The 26,303-nt window shown below is 37.4% G+C and overlaps 3 protein-coding genes across 3 annotated transcripts; 1 reads left to right on the forward strand and 2 right to left on the reverse strand.

Moving 5' to 3' along the window:
- Nucleotides 1-4,652: 4,652 nt before the first annotated feature.
- Nucleotides 4,653-10,943, forward strand: LOC121950669. Its single transcript, XM_042496749.1, has 6 exons — nt 4,653-4,987; nt 6,454-7,073; nt 7,267-7,377; nt 7,699-7,760; nt 9,860-10,120; nt 10,313-10,943. Exons 2-6 carry the CDS (start codon nt 6,464-6,466, stop codon nt 10,349-10,351), a joined length of 1,083 nt encoding a protein of 360 aa, XP_042352683.1. The 5' UTR covers nt 4,653-4,987; nt 6,454-6,463; the 3' UTR covers nt 10,352-10,943.
- Nucleotides 10,944-14,073: 3,130 nt separating this feature from the next.
- Nucleotides 14,074-16,397, reverse strand: rplp2 (ribosomal protein, large P2). The gene is made up of 5 exons (XM_042508683.1): nt 16,327-16,397; nt 14,755-14,878; nt 14,606-14,654; nt 14,416-14,514; nt 14,074-14,202 (listed from the first exon to the last, which is right to left on the reverse strand). The coding sequence occupies exons 2-5, from the start codon at nt 14,875-14,877 to the stop codon at nt 14,126-14,128; spliced, it is 348 nt and encodes a 115-aa protein (XP_042364617.1). The 5' UTR covers nt 14,878; nt 16,327-16,397; the 3' UTR covers nt 14,074-14,125.
- Nucleotides 16,398-21,758: 5,361 nt separating this feature from the next.
- On the reverse strand, nt 21,759-25,096 carry LOC121959385 (adenosine receptor A1). The gene is made up of 2 exons (XM_042508678.1): nt 24,741-25,096; nt 21,759-22,541 (listed from the first exon to the last, which is right to left on the reverse strand). The coding sequence occupies exons 1-2, from the start codon at nt 25,094-25,096 to the stop codon at nt 21,899-21,901; spliced, it is 999 nt and encodes a 332-aa protein (XP_042364612.1). The 3' UTR covers nt 21,759-21,898.
- Between the last annotated feature and the right edge of the window lie 1,207 nt (nt 25,097-26,303).

Here is a 26,303-nt window from a genome sequence, read left to right on the forward strand (position 1 = left end):
AGAAGCATGAAATATAAATACTTGCTTAATATAGTTAGGATCTGCTGCTGCCTACAGGAGTGACAAGAGAACTGTTTGATCATTTCTGGGGACAGGACTGATGTTATGTTGTGTCAAAGAGAGGACGCTGTTTCACAGTGTTTAGAGTGACACCTTGTGGCTTCACTGTGGCACTACACTAAAACAAACTGGTGAAAGGATTTCACTAATTTGTTTGCTTTGGTGTCAGTTTGTTGGCATACAGACAGGTGAAATAGGAAAGGTGTTGTTAAAATTTTCTTTGACAATTTTACATTTATGATTCATTTCTTCCAACCTAAAGCACACGAGGGCTTTGTCCAGCTTAAGCTGACAAAAATCTGATTAAATTAAATTTAACTTTCTCTTTAAATATTTAAATAAATGTAAAAAGCCAGTCATTTGTACCTGTGCCTGGATTTCTCTCTCACCTTAGCCAGTCGTTTTGCATTTGAAATAAAATAAAATCTCATCAAAGCACAAAATAGGGGTTTTTGCAATTAACTTTAAATTCCACATATCGTCAACAAAGACAGAACATTTAACATCAAGGAAATCGAAAAAGAAAGCATTTTAAAAAATGATGAAGTAGTCGGATCATCAAAAGAATAGTTATATTGATGAATGTTCGAGGCTGCTTTAAAATAAAAATGTAAAAAAATCCATCAAAAGACATTTAAACAGGGGGATGATTTGGGAAAATCAGATTTGTGTATGTTAAATTTACCAAGCAGGTGTCATTAGGTTTATCTTAAAATGTAATGACTTTCTTTTAATATAAACAATATTATTTTTGAGATACATTTTCAGAGTCACTAGTATCCCTTAAATATATATATATTTTCAAATCTGTCCTCAACTGAATAGAATATGAACAAATATAAAACAAATGTGTAAACAGTTCAGGTCCTGTTGACATTTTTCATGCGAGTCAGTAAATCTTGAACATAATTAAGTCAGGCCTATTTAAAATCTTAGTTTCTCTTAAGATGTCATAAATGGATATGATCAAACTGCTGTCGTCTCTCGTGACGATGCAGCACAAACAAAAAGAAGCTTGATATCTCAGCTGAGCCACAAACTAACCGGTAATCTTACTTTTGGTTACATAAAGCGTCTCATGTTTCCTGTAAATAGATCAGATAAGCGATTACTCATGCAGTCAGATGCATTGGTCATAAAAAAAGAAAAGATTATTTATAGAAAAATTAGAGGAAGAACTTTTTCCTTCTTTGAAATAAGTTTTACTCCAATCGCAGTCTCTTCCTGGAAATCTCTGACAGCACTACAACAGGCTGATCCCAGTTCAGGCATATCTGCAGGGAAAAGTAGAGATTTCCAAACCTGGGAAAACTGTCTGAGGCGCGGGCATAATTGCCTGGATCATTCACCGGCATGCTGCTCGTAGTAAATGATTGATGAAATTACAAAGGTGAAAATGCAAGGAATTTATTTGGGTCATTGCAATGAGGTGGAGGAAACCAGGTGCAACATAACCGTGGAAACAAATATTTAAAGCTTTTCATTTAAAAAAAAAAAAAAGAAACTAGTGATAGAAGGATATTTAGCTTTATGGGAAAAATCAATTTATTCTTCCTATTATTATTATTATTATTAATGTTTAGAGCTGAAACAATGACTTGGTTGACAAAAAAAAAATAATAATCTCGGTTGATTCATTGGTTGGCTAGACAAATCAAAATATATGTAGATGCCACCCTGGCATTTGAAAACCCTTTAATTACATTTTTGCACAATTTTCTAACATTTTTTAGACCAAAAAACAAATCAATTGATTATAAAAAATATGAATTAAATGAAGAAAACAGAGTAATCAAAACCAGTTGCAGCCCTTCAGCCTCATGTCTCTGCAATATTATTACATACTTGTATCACAAACCATTACTTGTGTATGCTGTATATATAAACCTGACTATATATGCAAGTAAATGTATGTTTGTATATGTATTCTCCCACCATAACTCAGCCCATTTCAACAGCACTTCAAACTTAAACCACCAAGTTCTCCATGAAGTTTAATCGGCAAAACAAAATAATTTTAAGTAACTTCGGTTTATTTCATATAGCACGTTTCACGGAGCAAGGCCACAAAGTGATTTATGTAGCTTTTTGTCAAAAATTAGATCATAAAAACAGTAAATAGTTGAACAATAGTTAAACTTTTACGAAAAGCATTGTACAGTGTGTATTCTGTACTTAGCCTGGCTTCAGGTTGATTATGATGACACTTTGTTTCTCTCAAACCTCCTTTGAGGTCCTCGTCTTATTTGTTTAATGATTAATGTTTTTTTTTATTGTTTTTTATGGGTGTACAAAAATACACCAATATAAGGGATATCATGTGAAAGTGAGTTAAGTAAAACACACGTCAATATTTAAAGCAAACACTGTTTCCAGCATAGTCTTAAGATGCTGAAAGCTCAAGTGAGATTTTATAGACAACCATTCACCATTCAAGCATTCGGGAAGTCCCTCTTGTTTTAGTCAACCCCATATTTAATGAGAAACTATTACACAGTGCAACAAGTACTCTGTTTAAAAAAAATAGCTTCAGGCTACATTGCTGAAGGCATCATTAACACACACTGGCCCTGGTGTTGTAGCTGTGCAATAACTGTGGGTGACGTGCAGACTTGTTGTTATGTTACAGTTCCCCTTAAATGAATCAATGAATGTTGAGAATGGACCATTTTTATCTGTTTATATTCAGGAGCATGCCCACTGATTATATATTACAGATGACACAGCTTGTGTTATTATGGAAAACACATTTATCCATATATTATACTACATGGATTATAGATATTAGAATGATTTGTTGCTCTATAAGCCCAAGCTAAAGTAATTTGCTTATGCTGTCGCAGTGATCTAGTTAAAATCCCTTTCTACACAGAGATCACGTGATAAGGCTGCTATGAAGTCCCTTCTTTTGCCGCCTTTGCATGTCTGCACAGAACTAAACAATGGCGGCATTATTTTGCTCCAGTGTGTGATTTCAGACCGCACATTTGCATCCTGGAAAGCAAGAGCGGTGTGATGGGCGTGATGTTTAACACTGCAATGTCTGCCTCCAGTGTGACGTTTGGCAACATGACACAGTGCACGTCGGCAACGCTTTCTATAACAACGGCACACCATGGCAATAAAAATCATTTACCCTCCCTGTTATACTGCAGCTGATCTAGTCCTCTGCTCTTGTCCTCTGTTTTCCCAGTTTGTGGACATTTTCTGCTGCTGGTCTTCTTTGAGTTAGCTGCTAACTGTTTCTTGCTGTTTTTTAAATCTCCCTCGGTGGGTCAGGCACATAACATGCCATCAAAACATGGTCACAAACATTTTACAGACAGTGATTCTGCACTGTTACTACCTCCCTTGGTGGCCTAAAAAAGAAAATCTTTGCTATGAACTGCAGACCAGTTTTGTGGTAGAGGGCAGGAGGTCAGCAGAGGCTTTACAGATAGCACCTTCTGACACAGCTTACACGCTGCCATTGAGAAGCACAGTTGTGTCCTAAATCCAGCAGCTTTTTGGCACAGAAAAGAGGAAATAAAAGTTGTTGTGGCAGGAGCCAAATATATTGCGCTGACTGGGGATCACTGGACTTCAGTGAGCAATTATAATTACCTTGGTGTTACTGTCATTTGCATTGACCATACTAAAAAATATTCATGGATTAACTCATCTGCCAAAATTCAACTGAATTGATTTTTTAAAAAAATAAGTTAACAGAAAAAATTAATGTATGTGATTAATTTAGGTTAATTAATCACAGCGCATGCTATTAATTAAGTTTTTAAACCTGCAAACCCCTGTGAAAATTGTTTTAATTTCTTTCAGAAACATGGGGGGAAAGGCAGTGAGCAAATTGGCAAGAAATGTCCTGCAAATTGCAACAATTTCTTTTTAAATCTAGACATTTTTTTTAAATGTTTTTATAAGCTAGGGTAAAATGTCGAAACTATATTTAGAATCATCACAATTAAATATCTAAAATGATTTTGCAGAATTATTATAATTTTGAACCACTTTTCAGGTAATTTCCTTGCTTTGTTTGTTTTGTTTTTTTGTGTTGTTTTTTTTTAACTTTCCCATGTGTTTTCTTTGTACTTTTGTTTTGCGTGAAATCTTTTTAAATTTAGAAAATGATTGTGTTTTTATAAGCTAGGGGAAAATGTCGAGAACTATATTTAGAATTATCTGTTAAACATTTAAAATCATTTTGCAGAATTATTATACATTTTAATTGCTTTTTTGCCCAGGTAATTTCCTTGCTTTTTTTTTTTTATTGTTTTGTGTGTTTTTTTAACTTTCCCATGTTTTGTGTTTCTATGTTTGTTTGGTTTTTTTTTTTACTAATTTCTTGCTTGTTTTCTAGCTCATTTCGTCTTAAGTTGCTCATTGACTTACGTCCATGTTTTTGTCAAGTCAATTAGCCCAGGTTTTAAAGGCGTAATTGCTTGAAAGTCTTAATTATTATATCATTATTGTATCAGAGGGGCCATGTCCCCCCTGGCCGCCCTTGGCAGCGCCACTGACGGTGACAGGCTGTTTCCTCTAAAAGCCAATCTTTGATAGGAAGTGAACTCTGCAGCTGTCACTTCCTGTGAAACGTGGCCAAACTTACGGAAGAAAGATTTACAGCAGAACCGAGAGCTGCAGCGAAACCATAAACAGCTGAGTTAAAACCTGACACCTGACGGCTCTCATGCAAACCAGGAAGAGATGTGTTTTTTTCCCGTCCTCCGCCCTCCTCCTTTTGGTAACTATGACGAGAGGCGGCGGCAGGTGACAGGAGGGCAGAGACGTGTCCAAACATGGGTGGAGAATGTGAGCAGGTAGACCGGAGAGTCCCTTCATCACAGAGACGACTTTAAACAAACCTGCTGCGACTCAGGCACATTTAATAACCTCTGCACGCGGACACGGAGCTCTGCAGGAAGGAGACCAGGTGAGTCCACAGATACAGTACCTCAAGTTTTTAGCTTTAAGTGACTGCTGTTATTCCTGTTTAAAGCGTTTCTACGCGTCTGCAGCTGTGATAGCCAAAAACTGTACCAGTACAGTTACTGCAGGACTCCCTTTGGTCAACATGATAAATATAGTGAAGAAGTGTTTTTCTGTAGTTTTAAAGCTGAATATTTTACGAGATTAATTGTAACATTTTTATTAAGGCTTCAGTTTAATCCACCGATTGATAATTTTATAGCTATTTTTTAAAAATTATTTAAACATTTTAAAAACTTTTGAAAGTTATTTTTAAGCAAGAATCAAACTGCTCCAATTTCCTTTTTTTTTTTTTTTTTTTACTCTTATGAAATTACACTGAATACATTTAGGTGTTTAGCCTGTCTTGACTTGAATGCTGGAGGGTGTTTTTCACTTCTTTCTTTTTTTTAAGAACAAATAATTGATTGAACAAGACAGTAACTGGCAGGTTAATTCATAAGGAAATCAATAGATTTGCAACTTAAGTACAGTTTAGAGTTGCAGTTTAAGATTGCTTTCATTCATTTCACTTTCAGTTTTGTCCCTGTTTTGCTTTTGTCTTTTTTGTCTTAACATATGGAAAAATGAGGTGTGATTATAATTGTGTATGAAATGTTATGGACTTTGTTTTTTTAATCTTTTTTCAATCTTTTCCATATTTGTTCTTGAAAAGCTTAAACTAAGCAGTAAAGGGTTACCTAATAATATATGATATTTTAAAGGAGTAGGCAATAAGCTTCAGCCTGTACCTTTTTAGTCATTTTTTCCATTTTTTCTTTATTATTATTATCATTAATCGTGTTATTTGTACTTTTAATATAATGCCTTATTGTTATTTATTCCTTTTTGTTGTGCTGCTTTTTTAAAGCGGCAATGAACACTAAAATATTTTGCATGCAGATTTAGAAATTACCATCACCATCTAAATGCTGCTAAAATATGCAATTGGCTGTTAGATTTGTTTCATTCACCAGCACAAAAAAACAAACAAAACATGAGTGGCTGGTACATTTTTGGAATCTACCACTCTGCCACTGTGGCACGTGGACAAACATGTAAATTCATTTTCTTGATTAATTCTTCTTGATGTGAAACGGACCTTTCTTTTCTATAAAATGTCAGAAAAAATGTGATTACCTTAAGACTATTTCTTTTATTCCTTTAATTTTTTTGTTGAAGCAACACCCTGAAACCTCAAATATATTCACTTCATTATCACCTAACACAGTAAAACCAGCAAATCCTCACATTTGAGAATCTGGGGCAAAACAATGTTTGGCATTTCTGCCTTTGAAATGACAAAAGCTATTTCTATGTCACTTGACTGATAGATTAATCAACTATTCATTTTATATCTCTTGGCTTTCTCAGTTTGATGCATCCGTCTCGGTATATTGTATGCGTGACTTTGTTTTCTTCTTCTTGCAGTCGTCCCACCATGGAAACACAGACAGAAACACAAAGGCCTAATAATGGCCAGCTGATTTTTGTGCCTCACAAGGACACAATCCGTCTGCTGGAGGTTTACGTCAAGCGCAGCCTCAGCCTAAATGAGGGGACATTGGGAGATAGGAAGGCCGGGAGGAAAGAAAAGTGGGTGACAATGCCGAGAAAGCAAAGGCGACATTCGAGCGACCCTTCAATTCACTTGGGCGAAGGATTAAATGATGAGGAAATTGGTCCGTTTGCTGCGGTCGAACCTCAAGTAGATCACCCGGAGACACGCCCTGAGGAATTAGAGAAACCCGCCAAAAAGTCAAAAAAGAACAAAAAGCCTTCCTTTTGGAAAAGTTTTCTTGGTATTTTCTCTCGGAAAAGTAGCGACGACAAAGATGAAGAGCAGGACAGTCCATCAGAGATACCTGAGGCCCCTTCTGTGGAAGAGGCCTCTGAGTCTGTCGTCACCTGTCTGCCCACAACTCCAGCCATTTCACAAAGAAAGAAGTCCATGGGACGAAAATCAATCAAGAGAAGGTTCTCCAAAAGGCGGATATCTGTGATTAAACCTTTTAAAGATCTCAACGTTGCTGACATAACCCGAGTGGAAGGTACGTTTAAGGAGTGAACACAACTGTATATTCATTTGTGTGATGTAAGACATGAAAAATGATGTGATTCAATTGTAAAATCTTTGTTTGATAACCAGAATAAGGGGACATCTGTAGCAGAAATGCTTTAACTGTTTGCTGTTTTTTTTTTTTTTTGCAGAAGTACAATTACTAATTGAATGTTTCTTTGCAGATGTGATCAGCGTGGAACCGACATTGTCCTACTATGAGAAAGTGTCAGAGGAACTGGAAAAAATTATCCACGAGGTGAAAGAAAAAGAGGAAGCAGAACCTTTATCTGATGGTACGAAACTATTTCTCATCACCTAAATGAAACGTGCCAAGAGTGTGGCAGTGTTAATGCTCTGAGACAGTATTTTAACCTGACAGAACATTCGGTACTAAAACAAAAACAGTTTACGCTCACCAGACAACAAACATCCTTTCTCTGATAAATATAGTACGTGTTGACCTACTTTTGAGTGGCGAGTTGTGATGACTTTGTGAAATTAGAAAATGTATCATCGTCCTGTCATTCCTCTCGAGTTCGAGATGAAATCATCTATAACGTTAATGAGTTGTTCAGTTTATTGATCACACTTCCCTCGCTGTTGTTTTTTCTCAGAGGAAGTACTCAACAGGATCATTGATTTGACAAAACAGGAGGGCGATGCCATCGACGACAAGGTCAGTGTATTAGTCGGTGAAACTTTTTGTGGTGTTTAATTTGGGGGTATTTACAGAATCATTTCTTTTCGTGCTTCAGATAGAGTGTGGTTATGCTGTTGGTTAATCATTATTGAACGAATGATGATTGAGGTATCACACATGTGTGCTACTTCAGCAGTTTTGACAGAGAGCAGTTAAGCGCATCAATAAACCATAAAAGTGTTATAAAGTCAGTGTAATAAAAGGTGCAAACGAGGAGTCGACCGATATTGGTTTTTCAGGGCTGATGCTGAAACAGATTATAAGTACTGATAACCAGTATTTGGAACCAATATGCATTTACAATAAGAAAGAAAATATTTCTGTCAAAATTTAGAATTTGGAATATAATAAACTTCAACACAAAGCTTTGTTTAAATGCCTTTAGCAAATGTTTAATCAAAACTGGCACCTAGTTAGTTACCTACAACTTTCTTTTTATAAAGTTCAGTGAAAATTTAAATTAAAAAATTAATAAATAAAAATATCTCCCTGAAGTTCATCTCATGTTGATGCTCTCTTTGCAAACTTTGGGTGTAAAACTCAGACCTGTGACTCAGTGAGCATTAAAATAAAATGTTGATACAGATAATCAGCAAATTGCCAAATAATGGCCATCCCGATAATCTGTCAACCCCTAGTACAAACTCCACAAGAAAGCCTCATGTTAGCCGCCGTGTTTTTAATTTGTATTTCATCAGTGTTACTGAAACTTGATAAGTGATACAATAAAGACCCTTTTTAAAGCCCCAGAGAGAGGGCGTGCAACGGTGAAAACGAGTGAAAGTACAAAGAGAGTCAGGAGACCCAATTCAAAACACAGAATATCATGTGACTCTTGTAATCTGGATTGTCGGTTGAACAAAACCAGCTATTAGATGACATCATCTTGGACTTTAGTGAATTGTGATTCGCCATTTATGGGCATTGTTAAGACTGATTTAATTAATTAATAATTTATCTAATTTTAGTGGAAGTGTTGAAAGGTAGCTTTAGTATTTTTCAACCTGGACCCTATATTTTCCACCTGGACCCTATATAATACTGGTGCAGTATTGTGAGATGGGGCTGCAGCAGGTAGCGGCAAAACAGGCTGCAGTGTAACTACTCAGAGCATGTTTGCGCCATGAATTTACGTCCTCTAAAAGTGTTTGCTTTTGCCTCTGATGGGCTCAGATCTTTATTCTAAGTGTCTTACTACCTTATTTAAAGGATCTCTGTAGAGAAAGACTTTATTAAAGGAAGATCCTTTTTTGTTTACAAGAAACACGTCTTTAAATCATCGCCAAACACTTTAGACTTTATTTAGATAATCAGTCATTTTAGTGTTTATTTAGCCATCGTATTTTCACATCTAACTGAGTGATTTCAAGGATTATTTCAACCAAATCAGAGGTGGTGATCGTTGGAGCGGTCGACAGACGAAACAAGATGGCTTTTGTGGGTTTTATTTTGTTTCTGTCAACTTTTAATGAAGTGTGATTTACTATGATAAAAGTATTGTTTATTTAAATGGAGTTTGGTGAGTTTGTTGATAATGATTTGAGGGCCTTTTCTGGTTAAACGGGGAGGATCTTACTCTTTAATAAAAAAAAAGGGTCTGTAGGGTCCTTTGCATAATGTTGTCAGACACTTATAATAACAATCTGAGCCTGTCAGTGGCCAAAAAAGCCCTTTTTCTGGTTGTAAATTGACTGTGCAAACATGCCCTGAGTGTTTACAGTACAGCGTGTTTTACCACTGCTGGCTGCAGAGATCTCGCTCAACATTGGACCAGTTTAATGATGTTTTCTCCATTAGTCACGTAGAAACAGAAACAAAACGTACCCTTCAAATGAATTATTGGTATTAGTTGCAACAAAATGACAACAAACTTTGTACCTGAGTTGAATTGATAATCATCTGTTTGGCTAGTCACCTGCTGGAATGATTAAAAACATAAAAAAATCTATTTTAGCAGTGTTTAAGCTATTTATGGTGTATTTTTTCCTTGTACCATGAATGTTTATTAGCAGTAAAATCTCTTATAGGTGAAAGTGTAATGTATTTACTGACTGCCTTCTTCTCCTAATCTCCAGCTGAAAGACAACCCCACCCTGAGCAGCTTCTTCCAGAGGATGTCATACTCTTCGTTCCAGAAATTGGCTGATGCGTATCTGGAGACAGAAGCATCGCCGACCCACAATCCTCCCACTGTTTTACCGACAGCACCTGAGCTTGTCAAGTTAGCCTTCACACTGGATTTTACAGCCAGGATAGCCGGGCTGTCCAAACAGAATATAGGTCACATTACGGGCCTGGGGAACCGTTATCTCCAGGACCGATTTGAATACCAACAGGTGAGAATCAGATCTGTTGAAAAGAGATAAAACAGAGAATTTGGGTGATTTTTGTTTTCTTAAACAACATAATGATTCAGTTTATAATATTGATGTACAGTACATCTGTGATAAATGGTCCTGCAGCATAATGAACTGTCACAAAAACAAAGTCGCCCAGAGTTTTGCTTTTAAACTCGTCTTTTTTTACAGGCGTGTTCAGATCATCCAGTGTCTGACAGCGACGACTGAGAGGCAGCCAAAAACCAAAACCGCTGCTGCATTTGAAGTGTGTGACTTTTCTCAGCGCCACACGTGTGGTTAAGGATGTGTTGCAAGCATTTCCCCTTTTTGAAAACAGAGGGGACCACCCAACACATTTTATGCTTGAAAACAACAGCTAGTTGTCATTTTCAATTGATTTTTACTGTTTCATGATAGAAAACTTGTGTAATTCTGCTGCAACAGGATGTTTTCTGAAAAACCGGTCGAATGGCTTTGGTAGATTTGAGTAGGTAGTGTTGACTGAGGTCCTTCATTGGGAGGATCAGCTTAAAAAGGAAACACAGTACATGTTGCAAAGACTCACAAACAGCTGATTCTACAATGACACTAAAATGTGATGCTTTTTTTTAAAGAAATCCAACAGAGTTCTGCTCTTTCTGCTCATTGATTTGTAATTAACAGAGCAATGGAATTATGTAAATAAGCTCAACAATGGTGCAATAATTTTTTTTAATGTGTAAGATAAGCAAAACCTTATTTAATAGAAACTAAACTGAAATGATGATTGAATGCTGGCATTCATGGTGTATTCTCAAATTAAATATATTTAATACTGAAATTTGTACTTGTTTTTGTCATGAAACCACACAGCTTCATTCTTAGGTTAGTGGACTTTCGTATTGACCAGTGTTATTCAATAAATAAACCAATGTGAAATCAAAGCTAAGACAAGAAAAAAGTAAAATTTGCGAGTATTTTAACCGCCATTGCAATATGAGTTACAATTTTATGATAATGGTAATTTGTGCTTTCAATATCACTGAAAAAAGGATGAAAAATAATAATGATGTAATTTTTGCTGGGGTCCGTACCAAACAATCATGTTCCCTTGCGTCTAAAATAGGACTTAAAGACCGGGCCTCTCTGTAGCACCTCAGTGCTTCATTAGTTTGTTGTGAAATATTTTATCTTTCCTGTAATATGGATATTGCACTTGCAACATTGCCATTTCAGTTATAATTGGTTAATGGTGTGGCCCTAACTTTATATGTATTTGCCTTTTTTCAGTGAACTACAGGATCATTTTAACTCATATGTTTTCTAAAACTTTGAAAAATCTTTGTTGGAACAAGTAACCACTTGCAGAATTATGCAACAGGTGAGAAAGGTCGGAAGCAGACGGTCTTCCTTTTATGGCCTCACAGGCCAAAAAAGGCTAGGAAGCATTGCTCCATTACGTAAAGGAGGCTAAGAGGTAAAAGAGGAGGAATGAGTGAGACCTTGATTCTGCCACACCTCTGTAGTCTTTCTGCATACCTTCTGAGCTGCAGCGCAAACAGCCTGCAGCATGGGAAGGTTTTTTTTTAAAGTACATTCCTGCAAGACTGACTTTAACATGTCATGGCAGTAACTGCTGCAGCTGTATGCACAGCGTGGGCTAAACAGCTAAACATCAGTAATGTGTTTTCATGTGTGGTGCTGATTGTTGATAGCAAGTATCTATAATAGATTTGCAGCCACCAGATAATTATGAGATGTGACAGTCTGTCAGTCGCGTGGTTAAAGCATGCTGTGATGGCTCTCACCTGAGAAACAGGTTCCCCTGCAGACAGGAGGCCTGTTGACAGTCACAGAGGAGCGCCTTAATATCCTGCCGTGCAAGAACTAATGGGCTCGTGGGGGATTGTTGTGCATCCAGCAGTGTTATGCAACATAGTCACATACATACATACATACATACATCAACTCATTTTTTGGGTCATGTCTTGTTAAATTGCTCATTGCGCCCCCCCCCTCTTTTTTTTTTGAAGGAAATCAAACAACTTTGATCAGGTTTAAAGGGATTAAACTGAAACTATAAAAACCCCTGGATGATATTATGTGTGTTCAAATCATGTCTTACCTCCAGTTACTGTGCGTCCCTCTGCTGACATGGCATTTTAGCATCACATTTCTTTTTGCATGTTTTGGATTTTCCTGCAATGCCAGCTCTTGAAAGTCATGTTTACTTTACAATCAGAGGACTTGTTTTCTTTCCGTACCGCGAAGGTGCAACTAGTGCTGAACTTCCTGGTTTTGTTGACCCAAATTTAGGTGACCAGACAGACTGTTGACAGGTTTCCAAGAAAGCAGGTCGTGGAAAAATTTGCTGTCGCTTTTCTGACAAGGATTACCTAACTGTCTAAAAGTACGGTGACGAAGTAAGCTGTCACACAATTAATGTTACATAAAGATTAAATAACAAAAGGTGAATTGTTATTCGTCTGATGACTCACGTCTCAACACAGCGAGTTGCTCAAGTCCTGGCTCTGTCAGATCAGCGCATTTACTGTAACATCAGATTAATCCAGGAAATGTGAACAAATGACCCAGTATCACAAATCTGTGGCTGCCTGTGAGGTTGAGGGTTGATTTTGGAATTTTTTTCTGGTTTTTAGGGCTCTAAATGATTTTGTACCTTCGTATCTGTTTGGCTGCATATCTGTGTGTGTTCCAAACAGCTCTTTAATGATGTTTAGCGCTGGCTTGCTTTATGCACCAAAAGAAATAATTATAAAAAGCAAAATAAAGCAGCTTTCTTTTGATTTGCATGAATGTTTTGGAACAAATCACAGATAAGTCCAGTAACTTGATGGTTTTGCAGCCCAAGTTTACTTTATGATCTTGCTTTTAGTTAATTACAATTTGCTTTTCCTTACATTGTTACTATTTTCTATTTCTTTTATATGTTTCATACTTATCTGAATGGGTTTTTATATCTTAGTGTCTATGGTTTTTCTGTTATTTTGTTATCATGTTTTTATTGCAAGTACCATACTTTTTATTATCTCTTTTCAGATTCATTATTTTATTGTTTTCTCTATGTAGCTCCGTCTTTACAAACTTGTATTATTAATTTATTTCTCTTGAAAACACTTAATTGCATTTTATGGTATAAAATATAAGTTAAGTTTCTTATAATAATAATTATTATTTTACCGCAGACTGTTGGCTGATCATAGCAGGGAAGCAGAGGTGTGATTAAAAACATTAGTGACCGCTCTGCCCTGGGGTGTCCCTGCAGACACGATACCAGGCAACTGGACGGCAGACATTATTAATGTTATTAACTTTTTTTAAATTTGAGAAATTTATATATTGAAGTTTACAGAAGTTGTTGCTTAATCAGGAGCATTGCCATCTTCTTGACCTCTTTCACTTTGTGAAGTTCCTGTTTCACATCAGTTTCTCAATAGCTTCAAAAATTTTACAACTCCATTCTGTTACTTTGTCAGGAAATAAGAATCAATCTGTGAACTGTGTTACCAGATAATATGAGTTGTGGTCTTTAACATAAATTTATTACAGATAAAAAGTTTTAAAGAAACAGTTTCTCTGCTGCTCACTAACAACACCAACAAAAAAAGAAATCTAACACAAATAAAGCTTCCTATACTGTTTTTAGTTGTGGTGATGGCGCCGTCTCTGCGTTATCGGTGTATCACGGTTTGTCTAAGCCGGAGCCATTATGTGGTTTCAGCTATCTGACCAAGAGCAGCATAGACTGACCACATGCAGGCGCAGGATTGCCAAATGATGATGTGTAACACAGTCTGGACTATTTTTAGCCGGCAACAAAATAACTTTCATCATCGAGTCTTGGAAGCCAGACATTTTATTTCCGGAACCCGAACGCTAAAGTCTTTGGGAGCCTTTGCACAGTCATTAGTGATTTAAGGCTAATTAAAAAGGACAAAGAGACAATGTCATGAGTGTAAACCTTTTACATTTTTATTGCTTTTTACACACAGAGAGGGCAGATTAATCAAAAAGTCCAAAGCCCATGTCTTCGTCCGACTCTTCTGATTCCTCTTTCTTCTCTTCCTTTTTCTCTTCCGCTGGAAACGAGACGGAAAAAAAAAAGTTAAGACAACAGCAAGCGAGAATATTTAGCAGCACTATATAGATAAGTTTGTTTTAAGGGTGCTAAATGTGACCACAGATTCATTTGTGAGGTCATCATAGTATTTTCACTGCTATCAAATAAAACAATCCTACAGAAACTTTAAACTTGTATCAGTTAAAGCTGAAACTGAGTAGTAAATTCATACCAGCAGCAGGCGCAGCCCCAGCTCCACCGGCCCCACCAGCAGCAGCAGCAGGAGCTGCTACAGCACCGCCTGCTGGTACGGAGGCTAACTTAGAGAGGCCTGTGGACAAAAGAAATACGCAATTTTTTAGCCATCTTTCATGTTTGACATCTTGAAATCTTCAAATGTATTTTCACTGAGAGGCCTTTACCTGAGTTCATGACTTCATTGATGTCTTTTCCATTCAGCTCACTAATGACCTGCAGAGAAAATGAGATTTTTAGCCAGACAGCATCTAAAACGGAAAAACAAAATCTGAAAAGTTTTTATAATTGCATGATATTGTGTTACAGGGCTTACCTTGTTCAAGCGTTCGTCATCGGCCTCAATTCCCACGCTGCCCAAGATGGCCTTGATGTCCTTTGCAGAGGGGCTGGTGTTTCCACCGAGCACAGCTAGGAGGTAAGCGGCCACGTAACGCATTCTGCAGTGACAGAGGAGAAACACAGAGTGACAGGTGAATGATTTGAGTGTAACTCTGACGTCAAGTCTGCAGGCGTTTAGTGGAAATCTGCTGGAACTTTGTCATCAATTCTTTTCTTTTAAAGTTAAAAGTGACCAACTATAACTACAAATCTTGCTTTAGTTAATTTCACCCATGTCTTTAATTGCCTATTCTATATTTTAGAGGTTAAATTGTCAATACATTGTCATAAAATTTATTGCAATTTTTCGAGCTGAATTACCAAACATCTCCTAATTCCTGATTTTGAAGTCATCTTTAAACAGATGAAAATGGTCTTAAATTATTCTCATTATCTTTGGGTTTTAGACTTTTAATTAGACAAAACAAGCAGAGTGAATTTGTTAACTAGTAAATTGTGATGGGCATTTGTCACTGACAATTTCAAATGATTTATTGTGACAATAATTCTTAGAGAATTTTTCTGCAACAAAGGATTAATTTTTAATCAACTGATATGCTGATTGTTTGTTGAATGAATGGTTTTCAATACAAAATGCACAAAAATAATTTCCCAAAGCCATAGTGGACAAGTATTTAGATTGCTTGTTTTGTCTGATCAACAGCACAAACCTCATTAGATTTTATTTGTCGAACATGGAAGACTAAGAAAACCAGGAATATTCATTTATTTTAAATTCTTGCAAATAAACGTGGTGATTTACTATTCACTTTAACTTCTAATTGTGGAAAAATGCGCGAAGCAACTGTTATCATATACAGAATAATTCTTGAAATAGTGCAAATTGCTCTTGTTTTTAAGGGACCCAGATGGAGTTAATCATATAATTAGAGTCCACCCATGAGTCGCACTTCAGTGCTCGGTATCACCACCGGGAGGCTGGACGCCATCCTGTCCACATTTGGTGGGTTTATTTTTAACTAAGTCTATCAAGTGACAACGTCGTAGTGTACGTTCATTTAGTAAACATTTTTAAGTATTAAACAAAAATAACAAGCCACACCAGTAAGCCATAATTGGCCTAAATACTGTAGTTTCCTCTCTGAGTGAGTCAATGTGCTATAGGAGGAGCCCAGTTTGATGTTAGCTTAGCCACCGTTAGCTGACGTCTCACTGAACGGACTTTAATCACACACGGACACCGAGCAACTGATCAAAGGTCGGTGTTAACTGTTTGTATTTCACTGTTTTTGAGCTGCACTTTCTACTTCTCCTGCAGAGTCAAGCCTAACAACTGTGATCCATGTGTTTTAGCGCTGACAGAGACAGCATGGCGGACTGTGTTTTTCCTACAACAACAGCCTCCATTTGTGTCAGCAGCTTCTACAACTAAAACGCCGCATTTTCCAGGTATTACACTCAGCCCTCGACTACATAACACATTAAATATACAGCGAAACAATATGAAATCGCCAAACACAGTTTAGTTTATTCATATTTTACTTACTTAAGTCTAAATAGACACGAAACGTCGGTCACGCTAGAAAATCCGGAAAAGAGGAAGGAGGAGGTACCGGAAACTGTAGAATAGTGGAATGCGCCGATTTCATTGGTCCGTTTGGATGACAGACGTCTACGTCACATTCAGATCAAATGGTGAATGAAATAAATCTGTCACATTTATCCCGTAGTTTAATACCACTCTGTGTGTTTAACATATAAATTACAACTTCCTTAACACTTCCAATTACACTGTTAAATAGTATTCTTAACCCTCATGCACAGTTTCAATTATCTGAATAACAACACATTTGGTACAAAAAATGTACCCCGTTAAAAAGTGCTGTTTAAATACTATATAAATATTCAACTACCACTGCATTGCATTTGTCAACCAACATCAGTCCTGATAATAACTATCAAATATATATACATTTTCTAGATTTTAACCCCTGAAATACCAGTTTGTTTACATGATGCCACTGTTTTTTAAATGAAAAAAAAAACACAAAAAGTGGTTATTTTTCATATACTTAATGATATTTTGTTGTTGTTGATTATCACAGTCCCGGGTAGGTCAATGATTAGTAGCAATGTTGATATTTTATTTTGTCGTCTTTTTTCATTATTTTGATCAGTGTTTCCTCAGTATTTTTTTAAAACAAAGCAATAGAAAAATCTGATGTGAATACATGCATTAAAAACTGTATAATAAAAGTGTGCAGTGGTGAAGGAATTTTTCAGATCCATTTAAATTAAGTTACCAACACCACACTGTAAAAATACCTAGTTACAAGAAAAAGGCCTGCATTGAAAATGTAACCAAAATACCATGTCAGTATAATGAAAGAAATGTGCTTAGAGTATTTAAAGTACTCAATGTGGAAAAAAAACTTTTAAAAAATAATGAAAGAAATAAGACATTTTTAAAAGGTTTATCCTCACATGTAAGAAGCTAGAAGCATAAAATGTTCCTATTTTTGCATGAGAATGTCATAAGTAGCGGTATTGTTGGCACTCAATTTTCTTTCAATTGACTAATCCATAATTGATCATTTCTGCTGTACCTATATACATTTTTGGGTAGTTTTATTTATAACAAAGCATCAACTCGTAATATCTTTTATATTCCAAAATTCTCCTTTTTAATGCACTAAAGCTGTCAGATAATTAAAGTGGAGTAAAATGTACAACATTTTCCTCTTGAATGTAGTTGAGTAAAAATACTATAAAGTGCTATTAAAAGAAAATAGTTAAATAAAATATTAGTACTTCTACTTGAGTTCTTGTAGCTACTTAGTTATATTCCTCCACTGCAAGTGATTCTATAGTAGTATATGTGATTTGTTTCCTTTTTCTGTCTTTTCCCTCCCTACTTTTCTTCATTTTTTCTTGATTGATTGAACATTTTCATTTAATCAGCACTCTGTATTTGTTGTTAAATAAAACACTCCTGTAGCAAAGTAAAAATCCAGTATTTGTGAGTTTCATCAGAAATGTGGATGTATCATAAGTAAAATGTACTAAAAGTATCAAAATATCTAATTAGTAGCAGAATGGTCCCTTTTAGAGTATTATTTCACAATATTGGATTAATATAATTATTGCATTTCTTTAGCATTGTAATGTTAGAACTGGACAAAATAGACATTATGTTGTATAACAATTGGGTTACGTTCAAAGTAACTGAAAAGTAACTATAGGCTAAGTGTCCAACAAATGGAAATGGAAAATAATGGAAAATATCATGTTAAGTACAACTACCACAAAACTGTGCAGTACTTGAATAAACAGGTAGATGCAGCAGAGTTCAGTTTAGCCGTTTACAATCTGACACTTACCCCTAAACTGTCTCTTAAAGGGCTTTGAATTGAGATCATGCTATATATTCTACTATATGATACCAACTTTAAAACTAAATGACCTTTTATTGACAATAAAACGACAGTTGGACAATGATTAGTAGTTAAAGACGCGACAAAGCTTGTGTGAGGTATATTGTATGACACAACAACAATTCAGTTGCATTCATTATTTATTTCCATCAATACACCATCAATTATAATTCAGAAATCACTAATGCATAGCCTTTTCTCTAGTTAACATGTAGCTGTAAATTGATTCTTTCCTGGGCATTTGTATTACCACATGTGCCGAAAACATTGTAGAAAAGAATATTAAAAAAATCATAACACAATCCAGTGATCACCCCCTCTATTATCGATCTACAGCTCCAACAGCTCCTCCTGTCTCTGCTGGCTGAAGAGCCAGTCAAACAGAAAGACCACTGAATCTGACACAAACTCTGCAATCTTCTTCACATTTGTCACATACCAAAATTTATAGACAGTTTCTCCCAGTATCATGAGCAAAAAAATGACCAAGATACCAAGGAAGATGCGGTCCATATAGTAGTTTGCCTTTTCTCTGAAGGTCCACTGCTCCCAAGGTAGTGCACGCCTGGCTTCGCAGTATTTACTAAAGTGTAGTAAAGCGGCCTCTTCTTCATCCAGCTCTTCCTCTGGGGCTTCCATGTCTTGGCCTCCCTCTGCTTCATCGGTGTTGGCCATTTTACTGTGTGTGTGTTTTATGCTGCAAATAAAAGTTTCCTTTAGTTGTTTGAGAATATTAAAATGATAAAAGTATTAATTTTGGAGACTTAACCTCCTGCAAACCCCATCGCTTCATATGAGGGCATTGATTTTTGGGGTGGCTGCACCTTATGCCTCATTCTGCTAAACTTGGACCTGTTGTCCTGGTTCAAAGACACTTTTATGTGACACTTAGTGGTAGCAACAGGCTCCCAGCAGGGCTGCTCAGCGTTGCAACATTTTTTTCCCAATGGTCACTTGGTGGCAAAAAATACCCCGAGGCCAAGAAAGCGTTTTCGCATTGAAAAAATTGTAAAAGAGGTATCTATAACACTGTTGACAGGACACCTTGATCTTCAAACCAGGTCAGTTAGGAATCTTTCTATTATGAATGTTTGAGCCATTGTGGTTTTAGATTTGCAAACTCTTCTCAGGCTGAGAGAAACAATGTAACAATGTGTGGCATACCACAGAGGTAAACCCAGAAGCTAGAAAACTTTTTCGGCTAAGACTTATTTGTCAATTAGGTGTGACAAATTGTTCTTATACCTGTAAAATAACCGTGTGCATGCATGTATTTTAAACCAGAATAGGTTATAGACTGCTTTCCCATTGCCAGTAAAGCAGAGCTGTGTACACGGCTCTTCAGTGGACCTATGTGCCTTTCCGTGTGTGTGTGTGTGTGTGTGTGTGTTTTTTTTTTATTTTTTATGTGTCACGTTCAACATCACGGACGGACCGGAGAAAAGGTAGATGGTAGAAAGCAGCATGGACAGAGGCCTGTGAAAACTTTACGATGGTTACTTCTCTTTTTGTATCTCTTACTTTTTCAGTCTCCTTTTCAAACTCAGTGCAGACTAATTTGAATCGATGTTTGAGCACTGCACGGCGGAGACAGGTAATTAAAGGCGCCGCGTCCATGCTTCTCTCCGGTTAAGGAGCTAAAATTAGCGTGTTCACCCTAGTGTTCGGTTCTCATCACTGCCGATCAGAGCTGGAGGCGATAAATACCCATGTCTACTGCAGAATAATTTAACCTGGGTGTGACTGCCGATTGTACACTTTCTAATTGCATTAAAAAGCCAGATGTTAGCAGGTGTTTGTGGGTTTCTTGTGCTTTGGGAAATAAGGCAATACAGACAAAAATGACTCTCTTAATATGGAGTTTGCATTATTTGTGATTTTGGTTGTGCTCAGCCATGTTTAGGCGCTGAAATGAACAGTTCTGAACAGTTTTAGACTTAAACAGTGACTCCTAACCCTAAGAGTTACAGAACATTGAACTTGTGTTGCTTTGCTTGCAATTTTGCTTTTGCACGACCATTTTCAGGCATTGAAATAACAGTTTTATACTTTATTGGACACAATTTAAAATAAACCCAATCCCTATATGAGGGCTTTTTTTTCCTCTTAAAAACGACTTACTGCTAAAAGACAATCCTTAGTTTTTTAAATACTTATCAGGTCCTACTTATCCAAAATAGCTAGGAGAAATACTCAAACCAATTATTGAGTCTCATGAGGTTAAGATCATATTAAGCTTCACAAATCTTTACTTTGCAGCTATTTCAGAGTGAATGTGAAGGGTCTTACCTCAAAGTTTAGGATGAAGATAAGATGCGCGCACCAAATTGAATGTCTTGGCTTTTTGTCTCCTCTCCTACACCATGTTTGTGCCCTTTCAGCATTCGATAGGCCACCGGCCACAGGACTGTGTGGTGCGGAGGTGGTAAATGCCAGGTGGTTCTGCAGCACTAAGACAGGCGCTGGGGATTAGACAATGCTCAGCAGTTTCAAATCCCTCATCAGGATAAAGGTGACAGATGGTAAAAGACGTATTGTGAAGGAGGGACAGAGACAGACAGAGAGTAAAGGCTTCAGATGATGACATGTTCTCATGAAACTATTTAGCAGTTTCTGGTGGGTGTAGCATACCTGCCAGGTGAATGTACATCAATATGAGAAGGGTAAATAAAGACAAAAATACTTAACAAAAAACATTTAAACATGCATTCTAGACCAGATTAGACCCCTTTTTTCTTGTAAGTTTTGATAGTGGAAGTGCAGTATTGTGACATGGAGCGAAACCAGGCAAAAGTGAAACTGATGACAAAGCAGAAATGGCACAGCTTTAGCAGAAGCTTTAGCTTTAGAGTCGAAATAAATCACTTCAGCATAATGCTCTTTGGGTAATTTACTCAAATGCTTCAGAGGCTTTTCAACACCCTGCGACAGCTCGTGAAATATGGCCGAAACTAGCTGAATTAGCCGAAGAGATGCCTGCATCCTGTGATAAAGACTAATGACTGCATTGCTCTGATGTTGCCAGAGTTTTGTTCCATTTGGTTTAGTGACTTTATTGGTAATTTGCATTCCAGGCACGGCCTCCTCTGGTCTCTGTTTATTGAATGGTTTCCCATGAAACATAAAATTTCAGAACACACTGTACTCTTTATTGATCTCATCCAATAAATCTTCCCATTCAGACTTGGCTTTGATGTGACTACGCAAAGATTCGATGTAGGTGTTTGATAATCGTTCTGATCTAATTTTGTTGCACAGCTTCACACAGCTATGTTGGTCTGTTGGTCAGTCACTCAACCTCCTTGGTCCAGATTTAAATATATCAACCACAAAAAAAACCAACAAACATAAGCATATCAAATGACTAAGCAATGCATGTTTATTTCTGGTGAATTTACCAACAAGCTTTTTGAACATGACATGTTTTTTTGCATCACTTATGTTGACATATAATTCAATATGAATCAATCAAGGAAAATTACATAATGCAGGTTGATGGTGATATTTTTCTCTTGATTGTGGGCTCATTTTTTAAAAATCTAGTGTCAAAGAAAAATGAATATTTCAGATATGTTGGCTACTTGTCCGTGACTCAGTGAAGTGTATCGCTTTGGTTTGTTGATGGATTGATATTCCAAGTATCGCCCAATCCCACAAGTGTCATCGTTGCAGTGCAGTTCTTTGTTACAAGTTTACATCCACTTTCTCCGTCAGGGCTGGCGTACTGGTGGGGCATGGGGTTGGCGTTGTGGGTTTACATAACATGCATCGACGAGCGAGCTGGATCAGTGTGATGCGGAACCGCTTTATCCTGAATGCATAAACCATCGGGTTGAGTGCCGAGTTCACATGGGACATGAAAATGCCGACATACATGGCAAACTTGGGTATGGAACACTTCGGGCAGAAGAAGATGATGCAGTTCATGATGTGTATTGGCAGCCAACACACAGCAAAGAGGAAGACCACCAACGCCAGTGATTTCGCCAGTTTCAGCTCCTTCCGATAGTACCTGTCTCTGTCTCCGTCACATGTGGCCTCAGCACGCTTGTTAAGTTGTCGCCGGATCACCCTAAAGATCTCTGCATACAGACCTATCATTATGGACAGCGGTACCACCACCCAGCCAAAGAAATTAAAGTAAACCATGTAGTCCATCCTCATGACAGCGGTGAATTCACAGACGATGTCGCTGGTGCTGCTGAGGTTTCTTTGAACGTTGAGGTTATTCCATCCAATCATTGGAACCAATCCAGTGAGGAAAGAGAGGATCCAACACAGACAGACTGCCACATACGCCCGCCTCTGGGTCACTATGGTGCTGTACCTGAGTCAGTGGAAAACAAACAAGTTCTTTTAATCACTTAAATGCATATATATATATATATATACTGTGCTTCTGAATTTCTCTGAACAAATGCCAGTCCATAGATTTATTGTTCAGGATCGTTTTTCTCAACTGCCAGCCTCTGACATTTGGATCCAGCTGATAAACAAAAACTAGTATGGGCGACTGCCAAAATCCTTTAACAAACTGTGCATATGTCAGTTATTTAGGCAGACAGGGACATTTTCATTTGCTTAAAAGCTTTTGATGTCCAGCCCATTGATTTACATTAAACTAGACAACGATATATAGTACCACGTCAGGCATCAACACTGAGAACCTCGTCCTCTTGATTGACTCCCTGAGGCTAAAAGCCCACATTTAGCTCTCTGATGCTAAGAGCAATAAAAAGAGACTTTTACTCTGACTATGATTGTTTGTTCTTCTAAAATACTACAGCTTTAGAGATTATGGATTATCAGAAATTTAAAGATGAATTTGTTGGTTTTGAGAGCAATTTAATGGCACAGTGTGTAAGAGTTAGGGGGATTTAGTGTCATTAAGTGGTGAGGACTGCACATTGCAACTAGCTGAAACTTCTCCCGGTTAGAATTCCTTCAGTGTTTGTTGTTCAGCAGGTTTTTACCAGGAGCCAAATTTTCAGCAGAGGTCCCCATCTCTCCAAAACAAATGGATAAAGTTATTAAAACTGATTAAAAACACTGAATTATGCAGTTTTCCATTACAAATGAGTATTTCTGAACTGAATTTACATTTTTCTTTTATTTGACAGGAATGATGATATTTACAGAGTATGAGGTGGATGTGTTGCACAGAGAATCTAGTTTGCCTTTTACATGTCTGGCTGGGCTGTTTTTCCTGTCAGAGATGGGGAGCTAAACTAGCCCCTGCTAATGTGTGCTCACAGATTTTTTCCTGATAACTTAAGATCCAGATCTTCTGGAGGTTTCTACTAGGAGCAGAATTAGGTTTCCTCCTCTCCAAAACAAATGAACCCAGTGATTTAAACAGGTAAAAACACTGAATAAAGCAGTTTCACATTCTAAAATGTGTGGCTTTCTAGTGCTCTCGTTACAGAAGCGCTGCTAACTATTGAGGCCAATGTAAAAATAAGAAGAGACTGAATTTGGTTTGTCCTTTCTGGGCTACCGTGTAAACATGGTGGTGCAACATGGCAGTCTCCACAGATGAGGACCCTCCCCCTTTTGCACATGTACATGGCTTATTCAAAGATAACAAACAAAAATGTTTCTTGTTGTCAGTTGAGTCAGATTTGGCAGTTCAATATGAGTATTCGACAATTCTGGGGCTTTTTTTTTAATACAATGTTTTAAAGCCTGAACAGGCTCTATGGGACATTCAGCATAACAGCTGAATTAACGTCACATAGTAAACAAGTTGACGGTGCTAATGGCAGGTCACAAATGCGCAATAACATTTTTTGCTGACACTAAACATTAAGAAAAGCTGCAACTTGCTGTAAGCTGTAAATACACTTCTTCACTTTATGGTGCGGTCTCTCTCTCTGTGCCGCTGCCTGCATGTCCGCAACTGCAAAGAATAGTTTGAAAGTCAAGAGCACTCACTCCATGGCAAAATCTGGGGACCAAAACATTCCCAGAAGTACACTACACAGAAAAAAACGATTGCTCAACTTAAAGCTATCGACTGAGAGTCTCTAACTGATGATTCGAGTCTGATTGTCATATTTGCTATTATATCCCCCTAAATCCTACCCACCGAACCTTTAAGACAATTTAGCAGTTTAAGGTAATATTAATTAAAGTTACATGACTTAATTTAACTTGTATGGGGGATTGATGCTGCTTGATGCAGTAAGTATCTTTGAGTGAAATCAGCCTTGTGAATGAACAGCACTTAAATTAGTCTTTTCAGAAAGCTGCAATGGACTGGGACAGGTAACCACAACCATTCAGTGATTATGCTGACATCAGTTCCTATTGTTCCCAGTTATGAATATTTTATTATTGTTACAGCAAATAGACTGTCAGTAAGGATATCAATACTGTAATTGTTTTCTAAACAGTGTTGTCTCAAAATTAATCATCCCATGCAGTCTCAACTAAACAAATCTCTACATTTTTAAAATCCAGTCTAAATCCAGAGAGAACTTTTCAAATGAAATTATGACCATTTGGTTTTACAAAAGTTCCTCACTTGGTGGGAATCTTGACTCGCAGATATCGGTCGATGGCGATGGCCAGCAGGGAAAGGATGGAGCTCTGGGTGATGATCACCAGCAGGCAGGAGAGGAAGAGGCAGGTGTAGAACTGAGTGTTAAATCCCAGACTGATGATAATAGCCAGAGGGATGACCAAAACCCCCACGGCGATATCAGCCACAGCCAGAGACACAATGAAGCAGAAGGTGGTGTTACGGAGAGCCCGGTTCACACACACAGCCAGAACCACCAGCACATTCCCCATCACAGAGGCCAGGGCTATAGCTGTCTCTATGGAGATGTACAGCATGTCCACATGTTCCCGACGCTTAATCCCAGGAGAAGAAGACATTTTTGCTTTTTTACAAATCTTGCTTACCTTGACTAAAATTTTAAAAACGAAAGAAAATCAGTTTTTTTTTATTGAAACTTCTTTCCTCTGCTCTGGGTTTTGCTTCTTCCAGCATGTTTGCTATCTAACTAAAAGAAGAGCACTTTTTCTCTTTGTCACATTTACACAAGTAGCCCTGGTGCTCCTGAAGAGATGTTGAGTGATTCATCCTCAGCATGTTGTCCAAGCTTTACACAGGACTGGATACTAGTGCATCACCACTCTTCTACATCCTTACTCCCCCCCCCCCTCTCTCTCTCACTCCTAGTCACTCTCTCACTTCTCTGTAGAAACTGGTCATAATATCAGGGGGAGGGACTTTTCTTTCTGCAGCACCCTGCAGCAGTAGTTTTGCTCACATTTATGTCTGTGTGTGCGTGCGTGCATGTCTTTTGAGAGGCGCTTATGTAATAACTGGAAGGATGAATTTCGATAAGGATTTTAATAATAGCAATAATGAGCTCTCAACCAAAGATTGATGAGCATTAGAGCTGATGTGATCTCAGTACAACTTCAACAGTATCAGCATGTACGTGAGATAAAACTGCCAAAGATATGCTGGAGAAAGAGTTGACATTATAGTGAGTAAATCAGACAGCACTGAGACGCTGACTTTTTTTTTTTTAACTGCAAAATGTCATCATAGTCATAGCTCATGTTAGTCACATCTAAAAACATCTAATCTATCTTTATTAACCAAATGTAAATGATCCTTGTCAAAAATATGTTTGTATCTCCTGGAAAAGGGGGGTCTCACTTCACTGCAAGGGCATCACCATACACCACTCTGGCAGTGTCTCTGGCGTCATTATAGTGACAAACACAACAACATCAACAGGAGCAAACACTGTACTCTGACCCAGGAGGCTGATGCTTGAGACCTACAAATAACACCAGTTGCAGTGCTTGTGCTCGTTAATGCTGGCTGTTTTTTAGCGTCATCCAGGATCTTTTCCTAAACATAACCAAATAGTTTTGTTGGTTAAACCTAACCGCCAACTTCTTTCTTATCATTACATCATGCCACCCAAAGATGGGTGATTTTTAAATTAATGTCTGCAATCTTTTGTTCTAACCATAACTAAGTGGTTTAGTTGCCTAAACTTCACCACTCCTCCCTTCTTATTGCCATCTTTGTGCCACTCAAAACTGGGTGCTTTTTTTTTTT

This window comes from Plectropomus leopardus, chromosome 2 (genome assembly GCF_008729295.1).
Source record: "Plectropomus leopardus isolate mb chromosome 2, YSFRI_Pleo_2.0, whole genome shotgun sequence".
Classification (NCBI taxonomy): domain Eukaryota; kingdom Metazoa; phylum Chordata; class Actinopteri; order Perciformes; family Serranidae; genus Plectropomus; species Plectropomus leopardus.